General features: G+C 44.4%; 1 protein-coding gene across 1 annotated transcript in view; it reads right to left on the reverse strand.

The window, feature by feature from the left end:
* The window catches only part of CACNG8 (calcium voltage-gated channel auxiliary subunit gamma 8), a 298,182-nt gene that overhangs the window by 48,732 nt on the left and 229,104 nt on the right, over window positions 1–20,346 (reverse strand). Inside the window, exon 3 of the mRNA XM_069200664.1 lies at window positions 2,673–2,756. Coding sequence (XP_069056765.1) covers window positions 2,673–2,756 — 84 coding nt within the window. The remainder of the gene's footprint in view (window positions 1–2,672; window positions 2,757–20,346) is intronic.

The raw sequence follows: 20,346 nt of genomic DNA on the forward strand, positions 1-20,346 counted from the left end.
CACCCGGACTGTGCAACACAGCCCTGGCGGAATGTTCTAAGTGTGGATGTTGGTTTGGCTGGCCTTGGACAGCCAGCCAAACCAACATGCGCTCTTAGAGTGCATACTACTCCTTCTTCTCCTGCTAACCAGCATCGCCCTGCCTGCCCTGCTCCACGAGGTGGAAGAGAAAAGTAACATTATAATACAATAGTTGTATTATCATTTTAATTTAATGCTGCCTTTCAGCAGCGAGGTGATGCTCCTGGGCCATAGTGGAGGGGCCGTTCCTGCACAGTAGCGGAAAACATCTTTGGGAAATGTTCACTATCAGGACATGTAAGATATATGAGTACATGTCCTTCCTTTTACTTACATAGGACCCTGTCCTATGGGTTATGTTTGGCCTGCCTTAGGGGTGACTTAGGTGTAAAAAAGGGGAATTTAAGGCTTGGCAAGTACTTTTAAATGCTAAGTCGAAGTAGCAATGAAAGTGCCCACATAGCCCTGGCAATGGCAGAAATGAGATATGGTTAAGGGGCTACTTAGGTGGGTGGCACAATCAGTGTTGCAGGCCAACTAGTAGCATTTAATGTTCAAACCCTGGGCACATATAGTCCACTGTACTAGAGACCAATAGGTACATTAAATATGCTAGTTGGGTATGAGCCAATGTTACCCAATTTTAGGGAGACAGAACATGCACTTTAGCACTGGTTAGCAGTGGTAAAGTGCCCAGAATCGTAAGGCCAACAACAATTAGGTCGTAAAAAGAGGAAAAATTAAGAGCGGACTCAGAACCAAAATCTGGTTCTCTCACATTGAAAACATTGTTGAAAAAAGCAGTAACGTCCTGCCAGTTGTGTCAAGTTTTAAGATCCTAAGATGCACTGGCCCCAGTATTCACTGAACTAGGTCCCCAAGAGCCCTGGCAGTGTGCCAGCCTTGACTTTCGTCATCTCCCAGATGGATGCAATACCCTTGTCCTTATAGATGAGTGCAGTAAATATCTCAAAGTTAAATCAGTGGGATCCCAAGCAGCATCCAATGTCATCGCAAAGATAGAAAAGATTATTGCCTTGCATGGTTTGATAAAGGAGTTAAACAAAGATAATAGGCCACTTTTTTTAAGCCCAAAATTTGCAGATTGCCTCCGGTCATGGGGTATTAAATACTGGAAGATAAAATATCTGTTTTAGTTGGCCATTTGTTTTTTATGTTCAGTGAAATTGGGGAGAGATATAATGTAGATGTGCTCCTCCTGGGTGATCTAGTTGTCTGCACCCACCTGTGTGCATGTTTGGCTTGTTCCAGTGCGATGTGCGCTCTGCCAATAAAAGTGCATAACAAGGTTGTTCAGTCAGTCGTGCACCTGCATGAAACTACACGAGCATGTCTGTGTCCCTTTCATTCAGTCCCCGTGTGTTGGCCCATCACCCCGGGACCTGACACCAGAAAGCACTGCAATTTACACTACTAGAATCGCAGGTTTTTTATCCTATTTAGATGTGGAGGAACTACGGGTTTTTTGACTGCATAGCATCAGCTGGCTCTGCTGTCAGATTTTGTGGATTAGTCACATGCTCATTGTCAATTACATTTCGCCTCTTTGCTATAGGTAAAGGTAATGTACTGCTGGTGCTATTTTAAAAAGATCTTAAACTCACATTACAGCTTCTCTCAACAGTTGTTAGGGATACAAAAGGGCAGCACTGGGTCTGAGGTTGATGGGATCATAGTCACTTTTATTGAAGCGTGGTGTTAGGTGACATTCATTTTCCAAGCACTGCTTGACATCTGTGGTGGCTCCGGAGGCGGTTGTTGGGCACGTACTTGTTACTCATATACACATAAGGGCACATTTACAAGCTCCTTCTGCCCCTTTGCGCAGCCATAGCATCGTTTCTTTTACGCTACAGAAACGCTAAACAGGCCCACACCCTGCGCTGCATTTACAAAGTTGGACAATGCTAACATTGCACCACATTGTAAGCCCTTGCGCCACATTATACCTGCGCCAGGTATAATGTATGCAAGGAGGGCCCAAAAAATGGCTCAGTGTGCCATTCTAGTGCCATTTTGTAATGCCTGCCCAGAGCAGGTGTTAAAGTGACATTAGGCTATTTCCTGTGGGCCTCCCTGAGATTTGCTAGACTAACGTCAACATTTTTGCACTAGTGTAGCAAAGCACCACAGTAGAGCCAAAGGTTTTGATGTTGTTGTGTGCCTTGGTTCGCTGTATTGTAAATATAGTGCTACCATGGTGTCGTTAGGGGGGTGCAGGGCGACACAAAGAAACTGGCGCATCGGAGCAGATGCAACAGTTCCTCGTAAATATGCCCCATAGTGTTCATATGAGCGGTAATCATTTCTCCCATTATCTCTCGTTTAGAGCCATTCGGCACATGCATCAGAGGTATTTACCACTGTCACGCATTCCTCAAGAGACCTTCCTCATGCGCGCCTCTGTCTACCTATATGTGGGTATATTTGTCACTGTCATTACTTACAAGGGAGGGGGGAGCAAATAAATGTCTTCCTTTGCTTAAGAGATGTTTATTGCTAACTGTGGTATTTGAGAAAAAGTTCTCTTTATAGCAGTTGCTGTTTGCCTTTAGCTTTAGGGATTCAGTGAATTAAACTCATGTGGAATAACATACGAGAGAACAATCTTTTGGAGCAGCAGTACTTACGCAGGAGGTATTCGGCACTGTCATGATCGTAGTCTGTGTCTTCAGGGAAGTGGTTTATTTTCACACACACACCCCTCTTAAGACCTAAATATGAAACAAACAAAAACATTAGTGTCCTGAACTAATTAGCAATGAGCTTTGACTTCTACAAGCTCTTGTTAGATCTTGACATTGACAAGTAGGACAAAGCAGAGGGCTATTGATGCTGCAAGGGGATGTATGAGAGGCATACCATGGTTAGGCCCTAACAATGCAGTATCTCACGCTCTCCCGTGTTAGATTTGACTACCTGTTGCAGTGATTTGTTTGAAATTATTTTTGGTTACAGTTGGTGCTGCTCACCAGCTTGCTGCGAAATCATGTGCTGGAGCTTAAGAGAGGGCTTAGTTACTTCGAATATGTTGAAGAGAGTAGTTGTGTTGATCCGGCTTGAAGCATATGGCAACACAAACTTAAACACTATGGCAGCGCTAAACAGGGCCTCACCCTGCGCCGTAATTACAAAGTGGCACAATGCTAGCTTTGCGCCCCTTTGTAAATCCTTGTGCCACATTAGACCTGCACCAAGTATAATGTATGTGGGGGGGGGTGTGTGTTCCCCAACAGGGAGGCCCACAAAAATGGCGCAGTGAAATTTACAAGATTTCACTGTGCCATTCTAGTGTAATTTTTTTAAGCCTGCCAAGGGTATTGATGCTAGGCTATTTCTTATGAGCCTCCCTGAGCTTTGCTGGACTAGCGTCAACGTTTTTGGTGCCAGTCCAGCAAAGCACCACAATAGCATCAAAAATGTTGACACTATTGTGGTAAAGTGTGCCATGGTGCGCTATATTGTAAATACATCGCTACTATGGAGTCGTTAGGGGATGCAGGGCGATGCAAGAAAACTGGGGCATCGGAGCTGATGTGCCTGTTCCTTGTAAATATGCCCCTAAGTTTGTCTTTCAGTATAAGATTCGTCACAGTAAACCTTGTTCCTTGTTAGGGAAGATGCTGGTGTCACAAAGCTGTCAAGTGGCTCCCTGCCATGTGTAGCACTTTCTGCCAGTCTAAGCATGACATCGATAGGAGCACCTTACAAATTAGTATTTTTGATTTTTGATCCCAGATTCACAAAACTAAAGGAACAAGTATACGTTCACAAATGTTACATGCCTCTCAGAAAATACCTAATTCTGTCTGGGAAACATTCCTGTGTTTAATAAAATAATGTGTCGCCGCATAGGTACATTTGAGTGGGTAGCCCTTTAAGTGTAGCTAGATCTCGTCTGCAAAGAATATTGAAGTAAATGCATGTGTACAGCAATTGTTTAAATTCAGTGCAGCTAGACATAATGGGAGGCAGAGCCAAAGCACTTCTTGTATCCACCCATAATGAACAAAAGCATATTGGTCTATTGAAATTGCTTTTTGGCTGTCTGCAAAATCGGAAACGCAGCATTGCTGTGGCTCTGTCAATCACATCAGAGATTCAGGGGCATATTTATGAGCCCCGTGCGCCGCCGTAGCATCACTTTTTGTGACGCTCCCGTGGCACAGACCACAAAATCATATTTATGGGACAACGCAAAGATGCTTTGTGTGGCTTTGAATGGCTTCATCGATATGGAGTAAGGCAAGGTAGCACAAGTATTGCCTCACTTTGCTCCAGGGTGACGTTCAATGGGCATTGGGGTTGGTTTTCTGCGCAACACCCATGGATTTTGACACATTCCCAGATTTATGAGAGCCTGTAAATCTGGGGATGGGCCTAAACCTTATGCCTCCCCAGGACAGGCATAATGAGGAGAAATATTTTTATTTTTCCTCATGTTTTTTCCCCTTACCATGAGTACTGCAGCAGCACACATAGAAAGAGGAAAACGCCTCCATGGATTGTTTCTGTGCATGAACATGCCCCTTCTTGCACAAAAAGTATCCTGTGAACAACACAGGCACACCTGCACCATTCCGAAGTTGCTTCAGCACAGTAGGAAAGGACAGGAATGCACTGTATTGCATAAATACGGTGCATTCCTGGCTTTCTCCTTGGCGTAGGGCAGTGCAGCAAGGTGACTTTTTGCCCTGCCCTGTGCCAAATCCCCGTAAATAAGGGTCTCAGTTTACTTGTGATTGACTCTTCCCTACTCTGATTGATTTTCTGTAGACACCAAGGCATTGGGAACCAACCCCAACCCATTTCCTCATATTGCCTGTCCATCAACAGTACTGACAATTGTAGGAAACCATAAAATTAAGTCCATCGCCAACTGACAATATATAGCCCTTATGTTTCCAAGCTCATTACTGAGTGGCTTGATTTTTTTTTTTTCCGCAGCATTATTGTATTTTAATCCTGATTTTATAATTGCATGATTAGGACTAAAAGTGAAAAACCCTGGTACATACTTTACTCTCGAAAGGACCGGTGAAACTTAAGTGTTCTGTGAAGGGGCCTATAATGATGCTTTGTTTTCATTTTAATGGATTAAAAGCAAGACAATACCAGCAAAGTTTCCCAGGTTCATGTTTGACTACCTGTTCCAGTCCAGGGTTTGCTTGCATACTGGAACTCGTAGTATTACCCCATTATAAAGCCAAGAGAACAAGTTACAGAATGGAAAGAGAAAAACTGTACTGGAGCAGCTAACTATGAATGGATATTGGAAACTTGGCAGGGCTGAAAGACTGCAAAAACAAGAATGCATTATGTTATGATATAAAACGTCAGGACTGAAAACAGTGGGCCAGATGCGTCAAAGGATTTGATAAATTCTGTGTCTATGGGAAAATGCTTTAGTACATATGGCCCGTGTCTTTAATGCCCTCCAACTTGCAGCAGACTTTGACAAATTCCCATGGTAATTATATTTCTCAGACTTTGATCCAGAGCAAGAGTGAGAAAGGCAGAAAAGGGAAAATGAAAGACAAAGAAAAATTGATGAAAACAGTGACAAAGGGAAAAAGCAGGGATTATAAAGGACCTGCAAGAGTGAGACAAAGAGACTGGAAGTCTAGGGTAGTGTAAGAAACAGGCATGAGATTAAATTAAGGCCATGCTGCCTTGGTATTTGGTAACCATCATCATTTGGAAGCATGCTCCAAAGTAAAACGTGGGACCCTTGCACATTTTGTTGTTTGCAAATTAAGTTCTTCTGGCAGTCATGTAATGGTCTTCTGCCATTTTCTGTCCCAGGTTAGGATAAAATATATGGCATAATCCCATACTTCTCGTATTTCCTTTAATAACAGATTACGCTCTGTTAGTTGTATTTCTGGTTTACATTAAATAAAATAACTGGATTAATATACTTTTAAGTAATGAACAAGGAAAGACTGGTAACATGTTGTCCCTGAAGATATGGAGTCATCTGCTAATCTTTCTGTTAACAATCTCCTATGTAACTATGTATTTTATAGTGGTGGGCGGTGAGCACTCCTCTGCTGGCAGAGCTAATGAAGTTTATGGCATTCTGCGCTCCACTTGAAGTGTGGAGCTCGCCCAAAAACTCCACGGAGCGACGCTTACCAGGTGCACACTGCAGCCCAGTTACGGGCCACACAACGCAAGTGCAGACAGTCTGCGTTTGCGCTGTGTGGCCCATAACTGGGTTGCAGTGCGAACTTGGCCTGGCATCATAGAGCTGCTTGCCAGCACCAGCCCAGCAGCTCCAGATCCAGGCCTCCCTCTGACTGCTAGCATCCCAGGCTGGGAGTAGGCCAGGGGGCAGAGGAAGGCAAAAAGCCAGGCCGCTGGCAATGATAAGGATCCCCTGGGAGGACCCAGATAAATCCTCTTATTTTTTCTTATGTGCACACTGGTGCACAAGAGGCCTGATTTCAGGCCAGGGCTGTAGGCAGCAAAAGCAGTGTAGTGAACACTGGGGCAGGTTGGTGCACAACAGGCCTAATACGGCAGCTTTCACTGCCAATGGCCCGGTCCCTAATGCGCCCAATCTCAGAAGTGATAAGCAGTGTTGGGCCTGGCTAACCATGCCCGACCCTTCTTAGTGCTTCCGAGATCAGGCGCTTCCAGGACAGTGTGCCACTGCGCCGCTCACGGATCTCCACCTCTGCGGAATTCCACAGAGTTTTAAATCAACCCAGCGGAAATTTCGCAGAGAGGAACTCCGTGAGCTCCGCTCAGGCTAACTATTTTACTGCTCATGCCAGACACTTCAATGCTTTTCAAGCAGAAATTTTCACACAATGGCATAGCTTTGTAAATAGTTGAAATAAGCAGTTTACATTTTCTGCAGTGCAGCTTGTCCTGCTCTATTGTCTTTTTGGTGAGAAATGCCTGGAGCACATTCTGTGCTTGGTAATCAGACTCACCTAAGCACTAAATAATAATGCATGTTAGGTGAAGAGCTAATCCCTGGATTTTGTTGATCTGCTAGTTTTGCCCTAGAAACCCAGGGAAGACAGGTTCTGGACGTATGGAATGAAACTTCCCTCATTAGGGAGGGACAGAGGGAACACAGGCAGAGTGACCTGTGACGGCCTTGCTGCCTTCACCTAGTGAACCTGAAAGAACTAACCATCAGGCATGCACAGATGACATTTTATTCCCTTGCACGTTATATAAGGAAGAAGTTTGTGTAGCAAGAGCTCCCCTAGGTGCTCCCCTGGTAATAAAGGAGGAGCTCTTGAGAACCACCAGGTGCTGCCTTTGAATGTGCAGAACCTCTGGAACTGAGAGGAGGCTCTCATGGAGGACTACTTTTTGATCCTAAGAAAGGAGCGCAACACTACTGGGTAGGGCAAACCAGAGCTGAAGAGCAGAGGTGCAGGAAGGAGAGGGCAACTATTGCAGAGGGGCTGCCATCCCAAACAGTCAGGAGGTGACATGAGCTAACATATTTTTGAAATTGTGCAACCCTTTAGGGGATGGTATGGGGTAGGGAAATATGTATTTGGGTTTCAATATAATTATTTATTGTACTTTGGAACTCAGACTTGCGGAGCAGAAGCAGAAAACTTAAATAACGCCTTAATGGTTGGGACACTGGAGAGGAAACTCCTTACCAGAAGGTTGGTTGACTCAGTCCATGTGGAGGTTGCGCTGGAATGAACCTGTGGGACATGTCTTTAGGTAGTCACAAAGAGTGAGGACAGGAGGTATATGATCAGTTATGGCAAAGGAGAGACTCTAATTTCGACACACACTCAGATGAAGAATATTAGCAGGTGTCAAAGGCGAGCATGTCAGTGCACTGAAAAGGGCAGAGGAGTGACTGCATTTGCGTCACCATGGCATGTCACTGTTGAATCTTTCAAAATAAACAATTAGCAGAAAATGTCCTTGAAACCCTTTTACTTGTTTTCATTCTGCAAACCTGTGCCCTCTGTTAAATAATAATAAAAGAGAAATTAAATTATCAGCTTCTGTAAAACCTGTTCATAACTCAAAAATAATTATTTAGAACAGAAAGATCAATTCATACTAAATACCGTGAATATATCAGAGCAGATTTGATTATCATGTTGCGAAGAGTAATGACATTAATAAACATGCATTCTATATTTGTCACTTATTTAAATAATCAACATATGTGGCTTAAAAAGGGGGATATCTGAAAGGAAAACATGATAATTATAAGAGAGGTACAGAGTGAAAGGGCCTATGAATGGGCTTATCAAGGGCTTCACAGAAACATCTAAGTGCTAACTGTATGCCAAGAAGTCAGATGATGGCAGGCACATCTTTCTCGTCGGAGAGTGAAAGGAAAAATGTGGAGGATTCATGCCTTTAGAGGTGACAGGGCCTAAAAGAGTATGTAGCACTGATTGGCAGATAGGGGTGGTAAGGTCTGACAGGATAAGGTGATCGAGCCAAGGCTGACATCTAGAGTATTACTGTGCTTGGGGATTATTTCTTGTATGTGTACTGAAACATAAAATTAGGGATCAAGGCCATGACACAGGAGATGCTGCCTGTTACACGTCTGATGCTTATGATTTTATTATACCCCTTCTATGAGCAATGTAATGTGAGTGGGGCAGAGCATGGTTTGCTCTCCTTGGTGGTGCCTGGCTTAAAGTAAATGTGACAGAGCAAGATGAGGGGGGCAACTGCTAATGGCTTTTGAGAATATGATAGAAGGATTGCCAGGGCATTTAGAAGTGCATGACGATGTGGGAGACATCATCAAATGGGAAATGCTTACCATGTGGCTGCAGGGACTGCTGTAGATAGAACTTTGAACAGTGTCTTGTTACAGGCTAAGCTGGTGATGGATGTGTATGGAGATCTGACCAATTTGGCTGCAGAAGCGGTGCACTAGCAATTGGGACATCAATGGGATGAAGGTTGTGGGTGAATGCAGAGTGGCAGTTGTTGATTTTGGGTTGCACAACACATGATATGAAAAAGGGAAGTAACAGCATGTGCTTGAGTTTGACAAGGGATAGGTGGAACATGAAAAGCAGGAAGGGTGCTTGTATGGGTAAGGCATGGCATGTGTTTGGGAGTTGCACAATTGAGAGAAGTAGGGCGATGGGCTGATTTAGTTTGTTAGGCAAGCAAGGAGTGCTAGTGTTTCTTTCTTCCTAATATTTTAGCAGGCATTCTAGCTGATAGAGCAAGGCGAGACAGCCAGGTGGCAGTTTGGGGCCCAAATATAGGTAAGGCCCATGAGTGTGGTGACTGAAAGGAAGAATGGCACCATTTATTTTTGAGTGGTCAGGAATAGCGATGACCAAGGAAGTACAACATCATGCTGGTTTTGATTTGGCCTTCTTCTGAAACAGGAATTGCCTAGAACTCAGGCAGATTTGAGACCATTTCATTGCACTGTTTGCTAAGTGGGTAGTCAGCGACAGGGTAAATGGAAGTGATGTGGGGTAGTTACAAATTTGTGTACAGCTATAGCCTATGGGGTTTGAAAGTACAGTAGGCAAGTGAGAGTAGTTGTCCAAGTGGGGTGGATGTAGAAATAGCTCTGTTGGTGGCAGACAAAGCACTCAATAGAAATAAATTGGGCGTGGTATAGGTTTGGTGATATGTAAGAATGGGTAAAAACAGTAAAGAATGGGGAGATTGACATCCATGGCTGAAGATCAGGCTGGCTAGCCATCTAAATTCAGGTTGGAATAGTGGGGCAGGAGGCTAGTGAATGCCATTTGGCCGGAAGAATGGTAGGTCTTAATTCACAAAGGAGTGGTGGCCCACAAGGCAATTGTGGTCGGTAGGCTCAGAAACTAATAGGTCACGAATCATGAAGAATGGTGGTGCAGAGGGATAGATATTAGGCTTTAGGCCCAGTATAGGACTGGTAAGCTTGGAAAAGTTAAAGGTAGTTAATAAGAATAGTTGTCAAAAAGGGAAGTGGCTTTAGACCCAAATGAATTTTGAGGGTTGGGGATTGGAAGTAAAGTTTATGTATCAGTTTGAATGAAAGGACATACAAGAGTATGTAGAAGCAGATGAAAAATGTGCACTGCATCCTGCCTCTGTAATAAAGTCAACTATTCACAAACTGATAAATTAACGAGTCCCTGTGGTCTATGCATCCTCAATGGAAATCGACAGAAAATAGAAGAACCTGAGCGGTGAAGAGTTAACAGGACACTAATCATTATCATGTCAACCTCTGCTTTAGCATCTCTTTATTTTCCATCTAACGTCTTGGTGACTATTTAGACTCATGGTGTACAGGCAACATATTTTTCATTTTGCGTTCTAGTTTTACTGTTACTAGCCACTGTACAAGGGAAATGTCTTGAACAAGGACTCCGGAACAACTATGTCGTCTACAGCGCAAGCTTTTTCTCTGCCTCAACCACGCATGTGCAGAACTATGCATATGCGTGGTTAAGGCAGAGAAAAAGGCAGAATGGATAGAGAGAGGGTGCGGTCAGGTAAGTGGGGTTGGGGGTAGTTTTTAGGTGTGGGGTGGATTAAGGGCTTGGGGTGGGGGGTCGGGGTAGTTTGGTTTTTAGGGACGGGGTGGGGAGATCGGGGTAGTTTGGTTAGGCAAGTGGGGTTGGGGCAGGGTTGAGGTAAGATTTTAGGGGTGGGGTGGATTAAGGGCTTGGGCCAAGGTTGGGCAGTCGGGAAAGTTTGTTTTTTAGGGGCGGGGAGAGGGGATTGGGATAGTTTGGTTTTTAGGGGCAGGGAGAGGGGATTGGGGTAGTTTGTTTTTTAGGGATGGGGTGGGGGATTAGGGTAGTTTGGTTTTTAGGGGTGCTGGGGATTGGGGTGGTTTGGTCAGGTAAGTGGGGTTGAGGGTTGTTTTTAGGGATGGGGTGGATTAAGGGCTACGGCGAGGTGGGGGTCTGGGTAGTTTTGTTTTTAGGGGTGGGAGTTAGGGTAGTTTTGTTTTTAGGGGCGGGGTGTGGGGTCAGGGTAGTTTGGTTTTATGTGCAGAGGTGGGGGGATCAGGGTAGTGTGGATTTTAGGGGAGGGCGGGGGTGGGGGATAATGGGGTATTTTTGTTTTTAGCGGCAAGGGTGTGGGGGTCTGTTGTTTTTTGGGCGGGTGGCGGGTCGGGTACGGTTTTAGGACTCAGGGTGGGTGGGGCTTTTTGTTTTTTTTGTTTTTAGGGGTCGGTTGGGGGATCAGGTAGTTTGGTTTTTAGGGGAGGGGTGGGGTGATCGGGGAGGAGGGATTTTGGGGGCAGGGGTCAGTTGTTTTTAGGGCAGGTGGGGGGTCGGGGAAGGTTTTAGGGCACAGGGTGAGGGGGGTCAGTTGTTTTTAGGGCAGGTGGGGGGTCAGCAAAGGTTTTAGGGCTCAGGGTGGCTGGGCGGTATTGGGGTAGTTTTGTTTTTAGGGGTGGGGGTCAGGGTATTTTTGTTTTTAGGGGCAGGGTGTGGGGGGTCAGGGTAGTTTGGGTTTTAGGGGTGAGGGATCGGGGTAGTTTGTTTTTTAGGGATGGGGGAGATCGGGGTAGTTTGGGTTTTATGGATGGCAGTGTGAAGATCAGGGTCTGTTGTCTGTAGGGCGGGTGGGGTGGTTGGGGAAAGTTTTAGGGCTCAGGGTGGGTGGGGTTTTTTGGGGTAGGTTTGTTTTTAGGGGTAGGGTGGTGGGGTCAGGGTAGTTTTGTTTTTAGGGGTCGGGTGAGGGGGAACAAGGTAGTTTTGTTCTTAGGGGTGGGAGATCAGGTTAGTTTTGTTTTTAGGGGCATCTGTGGGGTAGTTTGGTTTTTAGGGGCAGGGGTCAGGGGGTGGGGTTAGTTTGGTTTTTAAGGGCAGGGTGGGTGGTCGGTTGGTGGGGAAGGTTTTAGGGCTCAGGGTGGGTGGGGGTGTTGGGGTACTTTTGTTTTTAAGAGCGGGTGCTGGGGTTGGGGTAGTTTTAGTATTAGGTGTGGGGTACTTTTGGGCCTTAGGGCAGGTGGGGGTGGCATGCTAGAACCAAACATGGCATTCCCACACATGCCTTTACTAGGCATGTTTTTTACAATGAAATATCGTTGTAAAGCCATGCGCGGTAAAGGCATTTTTTGTAATAACGTGGTCTTGTTCCGAAAGCGATGTTCAGGCCTGCGTGGGTGTCGCATTAGTTGTTCCATCATACATTCACTATACAATGTTGCCAAGACAAGAATTCCCAGAATCAATTGAATTCAAGCCTTATATCGACCTTCTAGTTTGTTCTGTTCGTGTTTGGAATGAGGCTGGGATATCGACCTTCTAGTTTCTTCTGTTCGTGTTTGGAATGAGGCTGGGATGGTCCAGCCAGGGTGCTTTAGCTCGTTCTGACGGTACACACAGAGGTGAAAATAAGCAATGCTAAAGCCAAGTCTATTTATGTTTCTTTAGTGAAGATGTTCCTTTCACTTATCACTCACACCCAGCACAGCAGCAGTAGTGCAAGCACCAGTCACAGAACAACGCATAGAGTGTGGCCAGCAGCAGTGCATGCTCACACACCTACACATGTACACACACACACACACACACACACATACACACACACACATACGCAGGGTATGCAACATACACAGGCAGACACACACTCAGACATATTCACACACACAATCACACACACAGGCCCAGAAGGCACACAGACAGAAACGCAAAAATACCATGGGTAGTAGCTGCACAAACTTCCTTTATGGGCAACAGCAGTGAAAGCAACCCAGAAACGTACAGAATGGGCATATTTTATGTATATTGCTATAGAATGTAGGTTTTTGAAGGTATGATGTCAGGTGAGCGCAGCTCAGGAGACGGTTAAATGGTGAGAGAAGGAGATGGAGCTCTTGAGTCATAATGTACCTGCCTGCTTCTTGTCGATGAATTAAACTTCTACAACATAACCCTGCACTGCTGCACATGTTGCAGCAGTGCAAGCCGCCTCACTCGCAGAAAACATTGCATAGCCTTCTACCTGACAATGACATCATATTGTGTGTTACCCATATAAGATTATACAAATTAACCATAACATTACCACAAGCGGTGTTAAACCAACTGTCTTATCTTCCTGGGCCCCACTGGCACATGACAACAAATCAAAACTGCTTGTTTAATCCAGACTGGCCTTTTACTTCCTGACAAATCAAAAGTGGCCTCTGGATTTATCCATACCATTTTCCAATATTATTGGTTCCCTGTATCGTTTCTCATAGGCATCATTACCCCATTTTTAGCCACTCATTATTTTCAGACCCTGAATGGTCTTCAGCTTTACCCCTCCTTACTGAACATTTCTATCCCTGAGAGCCATCTGCCAAGAATACACAAGGTGTCCAAGTAATTACAGTTGCTATCAAAAAAAGCAACTCAAATGGTTATTAATCTATGACATGGTGTAGGTTGATTTCATTTGTTGAGAATTGAGAGATCCCTCTTTTGTAGAGTGCTTGCTGCTAAGGATGGCCAACCATACTGTTTTCTGCATGAAATGTCCAGTTTTTTAGGTCTTGTCTATCAGACAGCTTTAGTTGTCTGGTTGTGAAAGACCTCTCATGCACCATCCTCAAAACTCACAGCGGGCTTAGAGCCTACCCACTGCTTCCATTGGTTGGTTTTACTGTCACTTTTATTTCGCTGCCTTGCATTTAATTAATTTTGTTCCTCTTCTTGTGTTTTTTTCCCATGCTTTTCATTGACTGTACACTTACATGGCTCATTTTTAGGTAACTGTAATAAGTTTGGTTACTAGTTTAGGTGGGAACACGACTCAATTAGTAACCACAATCCTTGGCAGTGTGAGGTGTAAGCAAACCCCAAATTAACCTGTGATCCATCCTCTGGGAGCTAGGCAAAGAGCAAGGAGGCTTAACTTAGAGATAATGTATTTATGCGCTACTTCAAACAGTAATAAAGTGAAAACACAAAACAGGGAAAACTACACCAATGTAGAAAGATGGAGCATGTTTTAATAAATAAATCAATACTGAAAGAACAAAAATGCAGTCAGTAGAATCAGAGGTATGCAATTTTAAAGATTCAAGTGAAAATAGCACCAAAAAGCACAAAGCGCCAACTGTGGTTTTCTGGTTGCACTGAACAGGCACAAAGTCACTACTTCAGGCCAATGGGCGATGGAGCGTGGGCCAGCTACAGGGACCCAGTTAGGCTTGCTGAACAAGAGTACCTTAAATACTGGCTGCAAAGGGAGGTAGAGCCCTGTGCTGAGGATGTGTAGCATGGCAAAAGTGATGCAAGGTCTGGGTGAGGAGATGCGTCATGCAGCACCGGTTTCAGGGAGATCTGAAGTGCAAGGTAATGTCCTTTTGTGGAGATGCATTGCCCAGCGATGCTTTCGATGGGCTATAATGGGAGAGGCGATGTCCTGGCATGCAGATACGTCGGCTCCAGTGGGCTAAAATGGGTGATACGAAGACCACACAGTCGAGGCAATGCCTAGTTTTTTAGGGCGATGCATCAAGCAGCAAAGGTGATGTGGCGGTTCTCTGGGAGATGCGCTGCGCCATGGAGCCGATGCATTGGTTCTGCTGGAAACACAGATGGGCTGGCAGAATACCTTCAGGCCCACTTCCAAGGGTCTAGGACTGGGTTGGCACCACCTGGGAGGGCAGGTCTTACAGATGGCAGAGCCTAGGTGCTGTGTTCATGGTTGTTGGAAGCCTGTTATGTCCCTGAGACTTCTGATTAGGCCAGCCAACTGGCCTTTGAAATTACTCTGGGGTTGTGGGTTTAGAGTTGCAGGTCCAGTCCTTCTCACCCAGGCAAGAGGGCAGCAGGTCAGCACAGCATGGTAGCAGCTCCTCAGAGCAGAAGTCCAACAGAGTGTTAGCTTTTTCAGTATCACAGCAGTCCTTCTCCCGGGTAGAGTCCACAGATCCAGGAGTGTACTGAAGTGTTTAGTCTAAGAGTCCAACATTTATACTTGGTGCCCACTTAGAAATAGAGGAAGCTTCTAGATGGTTTCACTCCCTGAGGTGTCATGCATCCCCTTCCTTTCTGTTCTAGTTCCAGCTTGTCTGGGGTCACAAAAGACTAGTGACCAATGCTTTGTGAGAGTGCTGAGGCAGAGCTTTTGTGATGTACAAGTGTGGTATGTGACAGCTCCTCCCCCTTGTTAATTCAGAGTGGCCCATCCTGCTAACACCTATCTTCCCTTTGTCACACTGTCAGGGAGCAATACTCAAAGATCAAATGCCAGCTACACCAAGTCATGTGACCCAGGATCAGGCTGCAGCAGAGATCGAAGTGGGCGAGATCAGAGGGACACGATGTGCCCGAGCTTTTTCAATGTGTGACAAACCATGACATGTGCCCGCTACCTTTTTTTTGGAAAGCCAAATGCCCCGGGCAGTTAATTCCAAGACATTTTGATAGTTTAAATCCATCAGCAAGTGTCATTCAGGGAGTGTCCTGTGCTGTGAAACCAAAGGTGGGCACACAGCTAAACAAGAAACAATCCTTCTCTCCACAGTGTCTGCCTGCAGCAACGGCCTGTCCGTACGGGCTGAGGGCCACACCCTGACCTTTTTCCTGACCTGAAGAGTATCTGTTAGCCAGAACAAAAGACAGCCTGACAGATACTCTTTCTGGTTTAGGTCAGGCAGCAAGGAGTAAGACATGCGTTAAATGTGCAGACTCCTGGCTGCCTGAGCTGAACTTTGCTGGACTGACGAAGTCACAGCCATGTGGGTATGACCTCTTCAGCCTAGCAAAGGGGCCTCAAGGCCCTCCCCCTCATGATGAGGGGGAACGTCACGATTGCTTCGGAGCTCAGCACTTCAATTTTAAGCCCTAAAGCGACCAGGGCCGAGTGTCAATCAGTGACATCTCGTCACAGTGTGGGGTCAGCAATCTCACTGACCCCATCCCACTCTGTGACGAGTTGGGACGGCTGCCTTCCCTCATTTGCTGACCTTAGGCCAGCCAATGAGGGAAGGCAGCAGTCTCAACCCGCCTGGGACCTGTCGGAGCTGCTGAGGTAAGTTATATTTTTTTTTTAAATGTTTGGTGCCTGCATGCGTGTATGAATGTAGTTGTATTTGTTAGTGAGTGTTGTGAATGGGTGTGTGAGTGCATGTCAATGATTGGGTGTGAGTGAGATGTATGTGTGCATGTGTAACCTCCTCCCTCCCTTTTGAAGTTACCGGCCACCACTGCCTGCTTGCATGAAAGAAATGCAAATGTGGGCAACTGGTTAACAAGCAAATGTATAGGGTGCTTGGGAGCGGTACTGGATTTAATTGATGCAATCACTTGAAGCTTTATGATGACAAAGGTTTATTCTTTTTTAGTGGTAGTCCAAGGGAGTTACCGCCTGAGCTCTGAAGTGCCTTCTTTTAAGGGGCATTTATATAAAACACAATTGTATTACGTACCGCCAAGGCATTACTAAAATCTACATTTTGAAACCACCGTTGTATCTTAAACTTTTCTGTTTAGCAGTCTATCTTACACTGTGGGAAATGCAAGTTTAAAACTATGACTTTCATAGTCACAGTGCTTTCTTTCACAGGCTGGGACCTCATAGCACTAAAAATACACAAGCCACTATTCTCCATTGCACCAACCAAGCTTTAAATCTGTAGTTCTCAGGTTACAGATACAGATATCTGCAGTGCATTAACTACTAGAGATTTCATAATATACTGTATTGCATTTTTCACTGATTGACTTAACTTTCTTTCTTTTTAATTTAAGCTGCACATAATTTTATATATAGCTACCTGAAGGTGAAAAAACAAAACAAAACCTTACAGAATATTTAGTTTTTTAACCACACCTTTGACCCTGCCCACACACTCACTGATCCACCCCCTTTGCATGGAGCATCGCAGTTCCCAAACTTTTTTAATGCACTTGACTGCTGGGCTGTAGGCACCAAATGGTTAGGATGAGAAAACGCCAACTTTCTAACAGTGGCATTTTCAGAATTGTGGCTCAAATTCTGATTTCACTATTAAAGAGGGCTTTTAATTACAATTCCATAGACACGAAACTCAACATCTCCACCTGCTTCCAATCAAACGTTATCACTTATTAAATGTAATAATGAAACTTAGGGCCTCATTTAAAAGAAACTGATGTATCTGCATCGATGAGTCAGATTTCTTGCGCATGCTGCAAATCCCCTAATGACGCCATGGATGCGCTGTATTTACAATACAGAGCTCCGTGGTGCATGTTTTCGTGGATGCGTCAGAAATTCTGATGCATCTGTTGGCGATAAAGTGACGCAATGCTGGAGGTGTGCTGTAAAACTGACGCAACTCCAGTAATGCGTCAGAACACAGAGGAGAACCCAATTGTAAAAAGCCCTGCATCAATTTTACGCCTATTCTGAGAAAGCGTTTCAGTTTTGATACAGTGAAGTCGTAGAGTGATGCAGTGAAAAGTTGTACATTTCACTGTGTTACCTCTACGTGACTTTTTACGTGGGGACACCTACCCTGCATACATTATACCTGGCGCAGGTAAAATGTGATGCAGGGCTTTACAAACTGACTCATTAGGCTCAATGTGCTAGTTTGTAAATATGGAGCAGTGTAGAGCACTGATTGCATCTCCGCTGCATAAAAGAAAATGACACAACAAAGAACTGGCCCACAATGTCATCCTATGGAAGAGGTAGGCCTTGAGTAGGGAAATACAAATTTAAGAGTTGTTCACTACCAAGACATGTTAAACTTAAAAGTACATGTCCAACTTTTTAAATATACTGCACCCTGCCCTCTGGACTTTTCAGGGCCTGCCTTAGAGAAGATTTATATGTATTAAAAAGGAAGGTTTAGGCCTGGCAAAAGGTATATTCTGTCATGTCAAAATGGCAGTTTATAACTGCACACCCAGGCTGAAATGGCAGGCCTGAGCCATATTTAAAGAGCTACTTCAGTGGGTGGCACAAGCAGTGCTCCAGGCCCACTAGTAGCACTTAACCTACAGACCCTGGGCACATGTAATACCACGTTAGTAGGGACTTACAAGTAAACTGAATTAGCCAAGTTGGTGTAAGCCAGAAATCAGGAGAGTGAACGCAAAAAGGCTGGGAATGACCCTACAGAAAATGAGCCAACAGTAACTACTTTTTATTTTTTGTTAAGCACTCCATGAGAGTGCATGTGTTCACCAGCTCTCTCTCTCTCTCATGTTCTTCTCATCCAACAAATACCCCCACTACTCCCAGGGATGCATTCTCCTGCATGTTTATGCGCTTACTCTCTGGTGCTTTTCCGTGTCTCTCAATTATGTGCTGCTTTTCTCCTTCTTTAACCCTTCTTCTTCACCCCGTTTTATTGTTAATTTCCCCTCCCCCATCCACTCCCTGTTGCTTTCCCACCAGAGACATTTCAAGACATGAGCAAAGTGGGATCTGGAGGGCCACAGCCATTCAGGGTGCCTCCTGAAAGATCCGTCCCCATTCTCCACAAAGTCCTGTCCTGATGACCTTGAATAATTCTTAAACATAGATTGTAATATGAGCGATGTGTGGGAGCCTTTTATGAACATTTTACAGAGAAATGTTTGTTTCTCATGTAACATTCATAAAAATATGTTTTAAAAATAAAATAGCACCTCACTGCCATTTCTCACATATGAGAAATGCCAATGAGTCGCAGCGATTGTTTCAGTAATATTTGTGAGCTTCTGCTATCTAAAATTGGATCACAATTTCAAAGTTGTTCGGAACAAGTGCCCCCAAAAATACGTTTGGCACAGGGCTCTCAAAATCCTTACGATGTCCCTGCTACCCACTCCTTCATTTCTCATCCATCACTCACTGTATCTATGTATGTATGTATGCATGCATGTATATATATATATATATGTATATATATATATATATATATATATAGGTACACATGTGTGTATGTATGTAGGTATGTATATGATATAGTATGGCCAGGTTCTGACCAAAAGAAGCATAATGCTAATAACAAGGCTTTGTTTTGAGCTGAAAAAAATTAGCAGCAGCAAACCTCTCTGCAATGGGCCTTTACTGACATGTTTTGTAATTTATATCCAACCTTGGAGTATGTGTAAAAAGGAAAGTGATTCCATACGCTCTTCAAAAACCCCAACCCCTACTTCTAATAATCACGCTGTGGATATTTTTAAACATTAGTAAGGCACGCCTGATGGGAATATTATGTTTTGCATCATTTATTTGTTTGCATTTTTAAAACAGTAACAATGTAACTGCAATGTTTAAAAAAGTGTAGACATATTTAAACATCGCAATTTCATAGAATAATTATGATTTGTTTGTCACGGGGTGCAGCATTTATAAGTTTAAAGATCACTGGTCTAAGATCTGATGGTGTCTTGGCAATGGGTATACCCAGATCCACAAGAGATAGTGAGAATGTCTAAAAGATAAGAGATGGTGTTGGTTGTGATAGCTTTGATAGCTTTTTACATTTTGCATCTGGTTTTGCAGGTGGGTTGTGTCAGCAATGTAGTTCTTTTAGGATGGGGGTATGTGATCATATTTCTTGAGGCCCTGGATGAAACATTCCAGTGTGGAGACTAGGAGGCTAGAGTAGGGCACAGTGCTTAATTTGTGCTTGTTGATTCCGGTGCTGAGCACCGGCACTTATTTGTGAGGGCCGGGGCTTATTCTTATGCCTCAAGCATTTGCTGCGAGCAAAAGACACAAATGGGAAAGTCGGAGGAAGGAAAAACTAAAAAGGGTCATAAAGGGAGAAAGTAGAAAGTTGCAGGATGAGCTGAAGGGGCAGGGGTGGCCGTAAATGGACTGAAGAGGCCCGAGATGGCTTCAGTATTATGCTGCCTCAGTATTCAGTGCTGGCAGATTTAATTACAGCAGCCTCGTGTTTAAGAGAAGGGCTTTGAGCACCGGCACCTCTTAATTTACAAATTAAGCACTGGTAGGGCATTACTACCATCCAGATGCTACACTATGAGAGCTTGGACAGTACCTATCTGGAGGAAACCAATGACCTTTCTTCAGAAAAGAGAGCTGGTACCAGGGCAGCTTTGTTGTTTTTGCCAATGTGTTCCCTGAAGGTGAGGTTGGTGTCTATGATGAGTCCAAGTGATGTGCCATTTAATTAAAGTTCTTGTTTGAAGCTGTGAATGATCATGTCACCCGCCTGGGTTTGTACTGTGTCTTGTTTATTGTTCTTGGTAAATAACAGAAATTCTGTCTTGGTTGGGTGAGCTTCAGGTATGGTTGTACTTCCAGGTCTGGATGATGTGCAAGCAATGTTTGAGCTGTTGGATTTCTGAAGCAGAGGAGATTGTTGAGTAGAGTTGTGTGGCATCTGCATATTGGTGAATCATGATACTGTTATCTGTG

The sequence above is a fragment of the Pleurodeles waltl genome, chromosome 7, assembly GCF_031143425.1.
Source record: "Pleurodeles waltl isolate 20211129_DDA chromosome 7, aPleWal1.hap1.20221129, whole genome shotgun sequence".
NCBI classification, from domain to species: domain Eukaryota; kingdom Metazoa; phylum Chordata; class Amphibia; order Caudata; family Salamandridae; genus Pleurodeles; species Pleurodeles waltl.